This window comes from Lithobates pipiens, unplaced genomic scaffold (assembly GCF_037356315.1).
Source record: "Lithobates pipiens isolate NorthernLeopardFrog02 unplaced genomic scaffold, aLitPip1_a1.2 Scaffold_1, whole genome shotgun sequence".
Classification (NCBI taxonomy): Eukaryota; Metazoa; Chordata; class Amphibia; order Anura; family Ranidae; genus Lithobates; species Lithobates pipiens.
Genome location: NW_027507685.1, coordinates 190575840 through 190589397, shown reverse-complemented (window position 1 = coordinate 190589397; position 13558 = coordinate 190575840). Strand labels below are relative to the sequence as shown.

At 45.7% G+C, this 13558-nt stretch overlaps 1 protein-coding gene across 4 annotated transcripts in view; it reads right to left on the bottom strand.

Moving 5' to 3' along the window:
- EMD (emerin) overlaps positions 1–13558 on the bottom strand; it is an 83831-nt gene that overhangs the window by 14716 nt on the left and 55557 nt on the right. For 2 of the 4 annotated variants that reach the window (XM_077479054.1, XM_077479055.1), the window contains exon 5: positions 12711–13496. The exons of 1 other annotated variant lie outside the window; for it this stretch is intronic. In XM_077479054.1, coding sequence (XP_077335180.1) covers positions 12959–13496 — 538 coding nt within the window. In that variant the 3' untranslated portion in view covers positions 12711–12958. Of the gene's footprint in view, positions 1–12710; positions 13497–13558 lie in introns of those variants that run through there. One more of the 4 variants, XM_077479056.1, reaches the window with a different exon arrangement.

Here is a 13558-nt window from a genome sequence, read left to right as displayed (position 1 = left end):
AGAGACTGGGGACATGGTACAGGAGGTGGTCAGAGACTGGGGACATGGTACAGGAGGTGGTCAGAGACTGGGGACATGGTACAGGAGGTGGTCAGAGACTGGGGATATGGTACAGGAGGTGGTCAGAGACTGGGGACATGGTACAGGAGGTGGTCAGAGACTGGGGACATGGTACAGGAGGTGGTCAGAGACTGGGGACATGGTACAGGAGGTGGTCAGAGACTGGGGACATGGTACAGGAGGTGGTCAGAGACTGCATGCATGGTACAGGAGGTGGTCAGAGACTGGGGACATGGTACAGGAGATGGTCAGAGACTGGGGACATGGTACAGGAGATGGTCAGAGACTGGGGACATGGTACAGGAGATGGTCAGAGACTGGGGACATGGTACAATAGGTGGTCAGAGACTGGGGACATGGTACAGGAGGTGGTCAGAGACTGGGGACATGGTACAGGAGGTGGTCAGAGACTGGGGACATGGTACAGGAGGTGGTCAGAGACTGGGGACATGGTACAGGAGGTGGTCAGAGACTGGGGACATGGTACAGGAGGTGGTCAGAGACTGGGGACATGGTACAGGAGGTGGTCAGAGACTGGGGACATGGTACAGGAGGTGGTCAGAGACTGGGGACATGGTACAGGAGGTGGTCAGAGACTGCATGCATGGTACAGGAGGTGGTCAGAGACTGGGGACACGGTACAGGAGATGGTCAGAGACTGGGGACACGGTACAGGATATGGTCAGAGACTGGGGACACGGTACAGGAGATGGTCAGAGACTGGGGACACGGTACAGGAGATGGTCAGACTGGGGACACGGTACAGGAGATGGTCAGAGACAGAGGACGTGGTACAGGAGATGGTCAGAGAATGGGGACATGGTACAGGAGATGGTCAGAGACAGAGGACGTGGTACAGGAGGCATCCCCCATTGCAGCCAGTGTGCCCCATTGCAGCCAGTGTGCCCCATTGCAGCCAGTGTGCTCCACTGCAGCCAATTGCAGCCAGTGTGCCCCATTGCAGCCAATTGCAGCTAGTGTGCCCCATTGCAGCCAATTGCAGCTAGTGTGCCCCATTGCAGCCAATTGCAGCCAGTGTGCCCCATTGCAGCTAGTGTGCCCTATTGCAGCCAATTGCAGCTAGTGTGCCCCATTGCAGCCAGTGTGCCCCATTGCAGCCAATTGCAGCCAGTGTGTCCCATTGCAGCCTGTGTGCCATTTTGCAGCCAGCCTGTGCACTGTGTGCAGGGAAGAGAGCCGCCTCCGCCGCCTGTTTGATAACAGCGCCGGGAACATCACAGCTTTCATTTCAATTGCTGTGTGTTCCCGGCCGTGCGCCGTCACACGCAGCCCCTCCCCCTTGTCCGGGCACTTTGATAGACAGATCATCCGTCCAATCCTGCGGATGATCTGTCTATCTAAGTGCCCGGGCAAGGGGGAGGGGCTGCGTGTGACGGCGCACGGCCGGGAACACACAGCAATTGAAATGAAAGCTGTGATGTTCCCGGCGCTGTTATCAAACAGGCGGCGGAGGTGGCTCTCCTGCGCTATACACCCCCATGATGGGCGTCACCAGGGGCGGAGGGCGGGGCCCCGCCCCCACCCAGGCCACGCCCCATTTTCGGCTCCATTATCGGCCGTTTTTCTCTTTCGGCAAATTGCCGAAAAGGGCATTTTTCGGCCGATATGTTTCGGCGGCCGAAATTTCGGTGCATCACTATGCAAATTATAATTTTTTTTCATAAATTTTGGCCACAATTTATACTGCTACATATCTTTGGTAAAAATAACCCAAATTAGTGGATATTATTTGGTCTTTGTGAAAGTTAGAGAGTCTACAAGCTGTGGTGCGAATCGCACAAAATTGATCACACCTGATGTACTGGTGGCCTACCTCATTTCTTGCGACCCGAACAAGTCAGGAAAGTACAAATACCCCCCAAATGACCCCTTTTTTGAAAGTAGACATTCCAAGGTATTTACTAAGATGCATGGTGAGGTTTTTGATGTTGTCATCTTTTTCCCACAATTCTTTGCAAAATGAAGATTTTTTTTTTTCTCACAAAATTTTCAATGTAATAGGTTATTTCTCTCACATGGCATGTGTATGCCACAAATGACACCCCAAAATACGTTCTGCTACTCCTTCTGAGTATTACGATACCAAATGTGTGAGACTTTTACACAGCCTGGCCACATACAGAGGCCCAATATTGAAATAGCACCATCAGGCGTTCTAGGAGCATAAATTACACATTTCATTTCTCAACCACCTATTACATTTTTGAAGGCCCTGGAGCACCAGAACAATGGAAATACCCACAAAGTGACCCCATTTTGGAAAGCTAACACCCCAACGTATAATCTATGAGGCATAATGAGTCGTTTGAATGGTTAATTTTTTTTCCAGAAGTTTTGGGAAAATGTGGAAAAAAAATGAAAACGCATTTTTTTTACGCGAAGTTGTCCATTTATAAGATATTTCCAACACATAGCATGTACATAGCAAAAATGACACCCCAAAATATGTTCTACTACTCCTCCTGAGTATAACGATACCAAATGTGTGAGACTTTTACACAGCCTGACCACATACAGAGGCCCAATATTGAAATAGCACCATCAGGCGTTCTAGGAGCATAAATTACACATCTTATTTCTCAACCACCTATTACAGTTTTGAAGGCCCTGGAGCACCAGGACAATGGAAATGCCCACAAAGTGACCCCACGTGGCACTGACGACACGTGGCACTGACAGATGGCACTGGAGGCAGATGGCACTGGAGGCAGATGACACTGGAGGCAGATGGGGCTGGCAGATGTCGCTGGCAGATGGGGCTGGGGCTGGCACTGGCAGATGGCACTGGCAGATGGCGCTGGCTATTTGCTCTGGCTAATTGCTCTGGCAAATGGGGCTGGCAGATGGCACTGGCAGGTGGCGCTGGCAGGTGGCACTGGGGCTGACGGATGGCACTGGCGCTGGTAGGTGGCACTGGCACGTGGCACTGGCACGTGGCACTGGGGCTGACGGGTGGCACTGGCGCTGGCAGGTGGCACTGGCACGTGGCACTGGCAGGTGGCACTAGCAAGTACCACTGGCGGCACTGGCACTGGCGGCACTAGTGGTGGCAGGTGGCACTGGCGGCACTGGCGCTGACGGATGGCACTGGCGCTGGCACTGGCAGGTGGCACTGGCGGCACTGGGGCTGACGGATGGCACTGGCAGGTGGCACTGGTGCTGGCAGGTGGCACTGGGGCTGACGGCACTGGGGCTGACGGACGGCACTGGGGTTGACGGGCAGCACTGGGGCTGACGGGCGGCACTGGGGCTGGCGGGCGGCAGGCACTGGCAGGTGGCACTGGCGGCACTGGCAGATGGCACTGGGCTGACAGATGGCACTGGCGCTGACAGATGGCACTGGGCTGACAATGGCACTGGGCTGACAGATGGCACTGGGGCTGACACTGGCACTGGGGCTGACACACAGATCGCTCTCCCTCCTCACACGCTGTCTCTGTGTGAGGAGGGAGAGACACGGCAATGGGAGATGATCTCATATGTTTACATATGAGATCATCTCCCATTGGCAGCTGCGATCGCGCTGTGAACGGCCGCTTTGATTGGCCGTTCACGGCGATCTGTATTTGCCTGTCTCCGGGAGACACGGCGAATACAATACTTCCGCGATGCGCGCCCCCCGGTGGCGCGCATTGCGGAAGCAAAACACCAGGCCGTCCAGGGACGGCCAGGCGAAGGAACCCGCCCGCTCTAAGGCCGTCATTCGGCTATAGGGCGGGTGGGAGGAGGTTAATTTTAATTTTATAAACTAAGGATATCAATTAGTGCCACATTAAGCGCTTCCCACCTGTCATATGATGTTGTCGAGCTTGAGCAGTAATATCTAAATGATGAGTGCAGCTACAGGCATCATTCAGATATCATCTTTTTCAGCCGGCGATTCCCTTTACATAAGAACAATCATAGCGGCTGTTCGGCCGCTTGATTGTTTTTAGAGGCAGCGGGAGGGAAACTGACTGGCGGCAGATGATGACCATAGAGATTTCCAGCGAGCCAAATGGCCCACAAAGTCTCTTTGATTGTTCAGAGGCCTCTGCATTTGGGAAGCCAGTATTGTTTAAAAAAAAAAAAAAGAAGTATTTCAGGCTTCCCAGCATAGAAGTGAGATCTGGGGACTTATTGACCTCAGATCTCACTGTACAGAGGACCTGTCACGCACTAATCCTATTACAAGGGATGTTTACATTCCTTGTAATAGGAATTTAAGTTTAAAAAAAAAATTGTATAAAGAAAGCATCAAACTAGGAAAATTAAAGTAACATTATCAATAAGAAAAACATTTTTTTTACAGCGCCCCGTCCCCGCACCCACATATGTAAACTACATTCAAACCACACTTGTGAGGTATTGCCGCGAACGTTAGAGCGAGAGCAACAATTGAAGACCTCCTCTGTAACTCAAAACCTGTAAAAAATGTTAAAGCGTTGCATATGGGGATTTTTAAGTACCGAAGTTTGGAGCCATTCCACGAGCATACGCAATTTTGAAGCATGACATGTTAGGTATCTATTTACTCTGCGTAACATCATCTTTCACATTAGTCCATTTTATTTGCCTAACTTTACTGGTTATTTTTTTTTAATGCTTGAAACCCCCCCCCCCCCCCCAAAAAATAACATGCTTGCATAAATACCGTGGAAGATAAAATGTTGCAACAACTGCCATTTTATTCTTTAGGGTCTCTGCTAAAAAAACATATATAATGTTTGGGGGTTCTGTGTAATTTGTCAGCAAATAAATGAAGATTTATTCAAAGGCAATGCTGAAAATAATCGTCAGTTTAGAGTTAACAATATAGATCATGACTCTAGAATTATTCCTCTTATTTTGGTAGGCAAATAGTTAAAGAGGAAGTAAATCCTGATGGGTTTACATCCTCTTTGTCTCCCTGCAAAGGTAAAGCATAATGGGCTACTATAAATCGCATAGTAGCCCATTAGGTGTCACTTACCTGACACAGAAGCCAGCGATGTCACCGCTGTCCCCTGTAGCACAAAGCGTCCCTCTTCCTCTGGGTATCGCTGCACCGGCACTGTGACGTCACTCCCACGCACGGGAACAGCCACTAACGGCATAACGCCGTTAGCAGCGACATGCTCAGTGCACCTGCGCGCTGCTGTCTATGGCGCAGCGGTGCCTGTATTTTTGCAAATACACGGTTTAGGAGATATTTCATGGACCTACAGGTAAGCCTTACTCTAGCCTTACCTATAGGTCAAAGTGGTCTGTATGCGCCAACATGCATTTTTTTGCCATGGACCATGTTGTGTTTTTCCACTCATTTTTAAAAAAATTGCATACACGTTAATCTGCATTTTGGGCTTGAAAGTTACCCAAATACTCCCAAAAATGTATTTTTTTCTGGTAGGTAGTGTTTGCAATTTTTAATGTTATATTTGCACAAGAATTTGTCAAATCTATATTTTCAGTACAGAAATACTCCAATTAATTTTAAGTGCACATTAACAAAATGGAATAGATTGTAGCCATATAACTGTTGCAATTAACTGCAAATAAAGAAATGATCATGTACAGTACTCAATGGTTTCTTCAGGTAAATAGATACCAAATATGGCAAGAGTTAACGCAATGAGAGAAAAGTACGATACCCCAAATTCTTCAAAGGCAATGCTGTAAATACTCGTCAGTTTAGAGCCAACAATATAGATCATGACTCTAGAATTATTCCTCTTATTTTGCTGTGCTCAGCGATAACTAACTTTTGTTGCCCAATTGCAAAGCTCTATGTCCTCCTGCTCACCAAGTTGGTTGTAGAGAAATGCTTAAATAATGCATTACAATTTAACTACACTTATTAGATTTTAGATGACTAAAATTAGTTTTAGGCAACTAAAATGTACTGGAGATTTAGTCGACTAAATACGACTAAAACAACTGCAGAAGACTAAAATGGGACTGAAACTAAAATGCCAATTTAGTCCTAAGACTAAAACTAAGGCCGCGTACACACGAGAGGATTGTCCGTCCAACTTAGTCCACTGAAACGTGTTTCAGCGGACAGTCCGCTCGTGTGTGGGCTTCAGGGGACTTTTTCAGCGGACAGTCTGGCGGACTAAGTCTTTCGGAATTTCCGTAATACAGTCCGTCCAACTTTGGTTTCAGCGGACAGTCCGCTCGTGAGTAGGCAAGTTGGACGGACTAAGTATGGCGCATGCTCAGAAAGGATTTACACGGCCGAAGGTTGCATTGCAGTGTATTGGACATCGTATTTCTAGTCCCGTCGTACGTGCTGTACACGTCATCGCGCAAGCTTTCAACGGACTGTCTGTTCATCGTGTGTGGTCAAGTCCGTTCATTCAAAAGTAGGACGGACTGTCTGTCGGATTGTCTGACGGACTTAGTTGGACGGACAATCCTCTCGTGTGTACGCGGCCTAAATCGAAATTTGCTGCCAAAATGAACACATGTGATTCACGTCCTTTGTTGTCAAAGGCCACTGACGAATTTCAGATGGGCAGAACGAAACATGTAGACGTAGACGCTGGGATGACCCCTCTGCAGATGGCCCAAAGACCGTTTACCCCACGAGAACTGACACCTATCTTACCGGACTAACCCGCCATATACCGGACTGTCCATGTGATTGGAGATTAGAGCCACTGTCACCCAGACCAGCCCACTCAACAAGGGATGGAGATCTAGGTTGCTGTGAGTGAACTGTAGATGATTTGCATGAGTCGGGAGGTGGCTTGTTTGCCCCCAGACCAGCATATGTGAATGGCAGTATGGAAGGAGGGCTTTGAGTACATTTGACCCCACTATACCTGAATTTGTTATGCAGCCGTATGTGCAAACAGGTGGAGAGGTAGGACCATCCCTGGGCGTGCAAGCCGTGTTATACATCATGTGGTAGTCTTTTTAGTAAACTAATGGGATTTCCCCATTTTAGAACAGTGTGTTGTTGCCACATCCTTGTTGTGTAGGAAAAAAGAAGAATCCCCTTAAATGGGTAAAAAGTAGAAAAATATTTATTATAGTACATAAAACAGATCATTCACAAATATGATGATCGTTAAAAACATAATCATATCAAAAAGACAGAACAAAAACTAGACAAAAAAAATAAAAAAAACACAAGACAAATTACATAGAGAGCATGGAACAGTATTAAAGATACTCTCCAGTGATTGAGTATTCTCTCCGGTACCCGACGCATTTCTGTTTCATCAGGGTTATTGGATAGGAAAGTATGTAGTCATTAATTTGTCACATGGTATGTTCTACTATGCAACTAAGAAAAAGATTAATAGAGCACTGCAAGAGCTGGCATCAATGGGAGCCTGCCAAGCGACCCCACAAAGTAAAATTATTCCCCAAGTGAAGGAACTCTTATTTGCCGGGTGATCAAAGAGAAAAAAAATATCTCATATGGAGAGTGCAGCTAGGAGGTGGTGAAAAACAATGGGGGTCATTTACTAAAGGGAAATTCACTTTTCACTGTAGATCTGAGGGGGACATGCAAGGAAAATAAAAAACAACATTTTAGCTTGCACATGATTGGATGATAAAATCAGCAGAGCTTCCCCTCATTTCAGATCTACCCCTTAGATTTTAGGCAATTGCCCTTCCAAGTGCACTTGCAGTGCAAACTAGATTTGCCTTTTGTAAATAACCCCCCAATGTTTTTTAAGTCGTGAGGAGATGCTGTAGAAAGCCTCTTATCATCCGTATACTCCAAGTTATATTTGTGAATGATCTATTTTAAGTACTATAATAAATATTTTTCTACTTTACTCTTTTGTGTGGTTGTTGCCTAAAAAGTCCCAATCAAGGGAAGTTCTTTTTTCCTAATCAGCCTATACATCAAGATCTACTAAGTGCTATCCCATACAGTACTGCCTATCCTCGTTTGTTGCTCGTTACACTATTGCATGTATGGACAGTCCAGCTCCTAGTATCTGCCTGTAAGTGAGCTTTTTTTTCATCACATGTTCCAGGATGGACTAGTAGCACTTGCTACACCAATTTTCAGCCATATTCATCATCACATTGGCTACTGTCTCCAAGGATATATGCTACAGATGCACATTTTTCATGTACCCTTTGACCGACTATTGGCCCTTTGACACACAGCTGCTGGGTATAGCGGGTTACTGTGGGCGGGTCCCACGGTACAGTGGTGAGGTGCCTCATTCGCCAACTGTGACTTTAAAGGGGTTGTCGCCTTTTTTATACTTGCCTCCACTGGTTTTGCACAGAGTGGCCCTGAACTTCCTCTCCTGGGGTCCCTCAGCAGCGCTCCTGGCTCCTCCCATCGAGTGTCCATGTTGGAGAAGCACTCGCCTTGGTGGACACACATGCGGGTGCGCTCCCGAGTCCCGCATCTGTGTCCATTCACAAAGCATGCAGGACTCGGCCTCGCCCCCGGGTCATTGGATTTGATTGACAGCACTGGGAGCCAATGGCTGCACTGCTATCAATCTATCTAATCAGGACAAGAGACAACAGCTGCAGCTGGTGTGCTCGTTCCCGGCTGGTGAGGGATCGTGGTCAGGTAAGTAAAACGGGGGTTCGGGGAGGTTTTACCTTAATGCAAAGAATGGAGGTTTTTCACCTTAATGCAAAGAATGCATTAAGATGAAAAACCATGAGGGTTTCTAAGAACCCCTTTAAGGTGTGGCACCTCCCACAGTGGGGCTTGACTCTTCTTGTGCTGAGGTGGTTGATATGGCCTTCATCTGTAGGGGGTTTTCTTGGGGAGGGGGTAGGCCCAACTCCATTGTGGGGTTGTATGCTCCACCATATTCTTCTTGCATTTAGTGTGTGGTGGTTCCATTTAGGGTTGGTTTTGGGGATGGTGGTATGGGGGAGATTTCATGCAGGGTGGGGAGGTGGAGTATTTCTCTTTCTCCAGGCAAGACTTGCCTGGTGCTTTTTATGCCAATTTATTTTTGGTACTAATATAGATAATTTTATGTAGTTAACTTTGATTGGGAGTGTTGAGTCTTTCCTGTTTTTGTAGTTTTTGTTGTTCCAATAATTAGATAACTCCCTCCTTGCATTTATAGGTGAGTTCTACATCCATTTATACTATAAGCAGGATTTCCATATCATATTTCCCATATTACAACCTCAAACTGCAAGACACCACATACAGGAAGGTGGTGTCACCCACAGGGCATTTGGTAGTTACCCTCTGGTCAGTGACCATTCTTTATGGGAGGAATACAGACGGTTCATTAAGCCCCAGTTGAAACTGAATGTGGCTTTAAAATCATGCAAATTCACTTGAAATTGTATGATTTCAAAGCTGCATGTCAGTGCGACTTCAGGTGTGACTTAGCTGATTTTTGTATGATTTCAAAGCCGCATGTCAGTGCGACTTCAGGTATGGTTTTGCTGAATCTGTGCAACTTCATGCACAGTTGTCTATGCGAGTCTCCAAAACGAGTGCAGGAACATACATACCAGTGCGCCACCACAGTCAGAGTCACACTGATTTGAACAGCTCCATTGCCGACAATAGGGTGCAACGTGTCATGCGATTTGAACCTGTCAATTCACATGACAAGTGCCACCGGTGTGAACAGGAGCTAAACTCTGGTATAAAAAATTCTATCCAAGTATGAATGCCTCACTAAAAAAGTATCTTCTTTTCAGCCTCCAATTTTTTTTTTTTTTGCTGCTGTGATCCAACTTCCTGTTAGATGGTGGCTATGTTCATTCTCTACAGTCCCTCTTTATGTAGAAATGTAACCACCCTTCTCTTGCTCCCGAGACGGACTATGGAATATGGGATGTGTAGTGTGCATAGAGAAGTGCACATGACCACAACTAGCCTGCACTGCTCATTCCAAGTTAACGGAAGTGAGGGAGAAAAGCTGAAATTCAGGAGCTCATGCAGGATGTTGCAATGAGGCAGAAAAACACAGCAAGAGACCATTTCAAAGATTACAGGGCCATTAAGAAGTGGATGTGTGATTAGTTTTGCATATCATTTAGTGTCACCTCTTGGCGCCAACAGTACACAAATATGTGGCCTCTTGGCATGTGAGCCTTAATGCCGAGAGGCCGCATATTTGTGTACCAGAATGTAAACAAACCTGTGCCGAGAGCGAACACTCCCGAAACAGTTACCAGCAGAATGCTCCTGTCCTCTACTTGCGATGGGGCGCTTTCCGATGAAGCACCGCATATTCACAATGCACAGTAAAGATGTGTCACTCAATGCAAGGAAATAAATGTGTGGAAGTCTTCAAAATGGAAGATTTCGAACTTCAAGATCATTCAGGTTTAATAGGAGTAGGCTATAAATGATTGAAACTCAATGTGATAATAATAATGTAATATATAGTGTTAAAAGGTTTGACTATAGATGCATGTTAACCACTTAAGGACCGTAAAGATTTGCCCCCTTAATGACAAGGCCATTTTTTGTGATACGGCACTGCGCCGCTTTAACTGACAATTAAGCGGTTGTGCGACGTTGTATCCAAACAAAATTTATGTCCTTTTTTTCCCACAAATAGAGCTTTCTTTTGGTGGTATTTGATCACCTCTGCAGTTTTTTTTTTTTTGCGCTGTAAACAAAAAAAAAACAAAAAACATGTTTTACTTTTTGTTATAATAAATATCCCAAATTAAAATAAAAATAAAAAAATGAATGTTACCCATAGGCTCTCCCCTAGAGCTGCTGCTGGCTGACACAGTGGAGGTGGATCTCATGACCGGACCAGAGTGGGCTGAAAATGGGTAAGTATACACACCTTTTTTAGTTAGTATAGGTATGGGGGGGGGGGGGGGGCATTTTTCAGACTGGTTAGGCTTTAGCTGGCATTCTACTTTGAAGCATTAGCCTAGCAGCATTAGGGTCACTGGCTTGAATCCCCAACCACGGCACTACCCGCCTGGAGTTTGCATGTTCTCCCCGTGCCTGTGTGGGTTTCCTCCGGGTACTCCAGTTTCCTCCCAAACTCCAAAGATATGTTGATAGGTTAATTGGCTCCTGTCTAAATTGGTCCCAGTATGTGTGTGAAAGTTAGGAACCTAAAGCCAGGCAAGTACACACTCTTAGTTTTTCTTCATGCAACCCAGCAAGCCCCCCCCCCCCCTAGCCAGAACACTCTGATTAGCGCTCTCTGCCATTGATCAGGAGTCGGTCGGCCGCTGGTTTTCCGACCAACATACACATGGGCCGAATGTCTGTTTTTCTAACATTCTGCACGTGTGTACAGGGCTTTGGGCTGTAAGCTCCTTGAGGGCAGGGACTAAAGTGAATGTACAATATATATGTAAAGCGCTGTGTAAATTGATGGTGCTATATAAGTACCAATAATAAATTAAAATAATAAAGCATTAGCTTAACCACTTGCCGACCGCCGCACGACGATGTACGTCCTATTTTTGAAGAGAGATATCTCGGTAACGTCAGCAGCTGCTGCCACAATCGAGATATCCATCTCTTCAGGCGGCGGTCGGCTGTACGATAACGGTGGTCTCCGCGGCGGATTTGCCGCGCCCTCCCGCACCTTCTGCCGCTTACCGGAGCCGTCGGTAGCGGCGGAGGCGATCGGGTCCTCTTCCTAGCTGGGCATAGAGACAAGTTAGGCTAAGATGGCCCCCACTCGTCTTTATACCATAGGAGGGCGGAAGCGACGTTAAAACGTCACTTCCGCCCATACCTCTTAAAGGTATATTTTTTTTAAATGTCATTTTTTCTTTCTTTTTTTTTTTTTTGTTGCATTTTAGCCCAAATATGAGATCTGAGGACTTTTTGACCCCAGATCTCATATTTAAGAGGACCTGTCATGCTTTTTTCTATTACAAGGGATGTTTACATTCCTTGTAATAGGAATAAAAGTGATCCATTTTATTTTTATTTTTAAAACAGTGTAAAAATAAATAAAATCAATTAAAATAAATAAGAAAAAAAAAAAGTTTTTTAAAAACACCCCGTCACGACGAGCTTGCGCACAGAAGCGAGCGCATACGTGAGTAGCGCCCGCATATGAAAACAGTGGTCAAACCACACATGTGAGGTATTGCCGCGATCGGTAGAGTGAGAGCAATAATTCTAGCCCTAGACTTCCTCTGTAATGCAAAAAATGCAACCTGTAGAATTATTTAAATGTCGCTTATGGAGATTTTTGAGGCTAAAAGTTTGACGCCATTCCACGAGCGGGCGCAATTTTGAAGCGTGACATGTTGGGTATCAATTTACTCGGCGTACCATTATCTTTCACAATACAAAAAACAAATTGGGCTAATTTTACTGTTGTCTTATTTTTTTATTCAAAAAAGTGAATTTTTTCCAAAAAAAGTGCGCTTGTAAGACCGCTGCGCAAATACGTTGTGAAAAAAAGTATTTCAATGACCGCCATTTTATTCTCTAGGGTGTTAGAAAAAAACCAATATAAAATGTTTGGGGGTTCTAAGTAATTTTCTAGCAAAAAAAAAAACTGTTTTAAACATGTAAACACCAAGTCTGAAAAAGATGCCTGGTCCTTAAGTGGTTAAGCTTGACAGCCAGAGAATTGACATTCTCAAACCAGAGGTCAGCAATAATAATCCCCCTAACTCCTCATGGCACAGCCACTTGAACATAGTTGATATGTTCTGAAAATGTATGAAGATGCTTATATATTAGACAAGGATGACAAAACAGAAAGGAACACAAAGCTTTACATTTTTTTATTATTTGTTTAGCAACTTTTGCCTACAAAATTGTCTACATAAAACAAAAACATAGTGCAAACAGAGTTACAGAGGTTCTGAACAGATGGCATAAAACAAGAAATCAAAACCATTTCAGTCGTTAAAAGAAGCTACAGGGCAGCAAGGCCAGTATATGAGTAGAGAAGTTGGCTGTAATATGGTGAATGTGGATAGGGCCGCAAATGCTGGGCTGAGGGCAGTGCTATGGCCTTGCTGAAGGATGTTTACGTGGGGAATCTGCACAGTGGGAAGTAATGAGATTTAAAAGGTCATGGTGAAGGGTGACCATTTTTTCTGCTGGTACCTTATTAAGGAGAGGTACAAGGGACATGGCCAGATGGTAGCCATGTTTCTGCTCTGCCTCCCTCTCTGTGTCAAACTTCAAAGCACTCATTGGCTCTGGTTGAGGGTCCTTTTGGGATAAGAGCTTGCTTCGTTTTGTCTGCCTTGCTGTGGGGGTGGCAGGTGAAGCAACTTTAACCTCTGCCTTCTGTGGTTCCTCCACTGTGGTAGCTGAGGCAGATAATTCTGACACTGGGTTGTCAGCACACACCTCTTGTCTTGTTTCTATGATCCCTTTCGTCTGTCTTGTCTCTCTGGTGCCCGGTCTTGTTCCTCGGGCGCCCTTCTTCTGCCTGGTCTGGCTGGTGCGTTTTTCTTGTTTTGTGTCACTAGCACCTCTCTCCTGTTCTTGATTCACATATGCAGGATTCTCCCCTGTGCCAAAGGGTTTTTCGGTTCTATAAACACATGTTAAAAAGCAATCATAATACATACAATAATATGTACAAAGACCATAAAC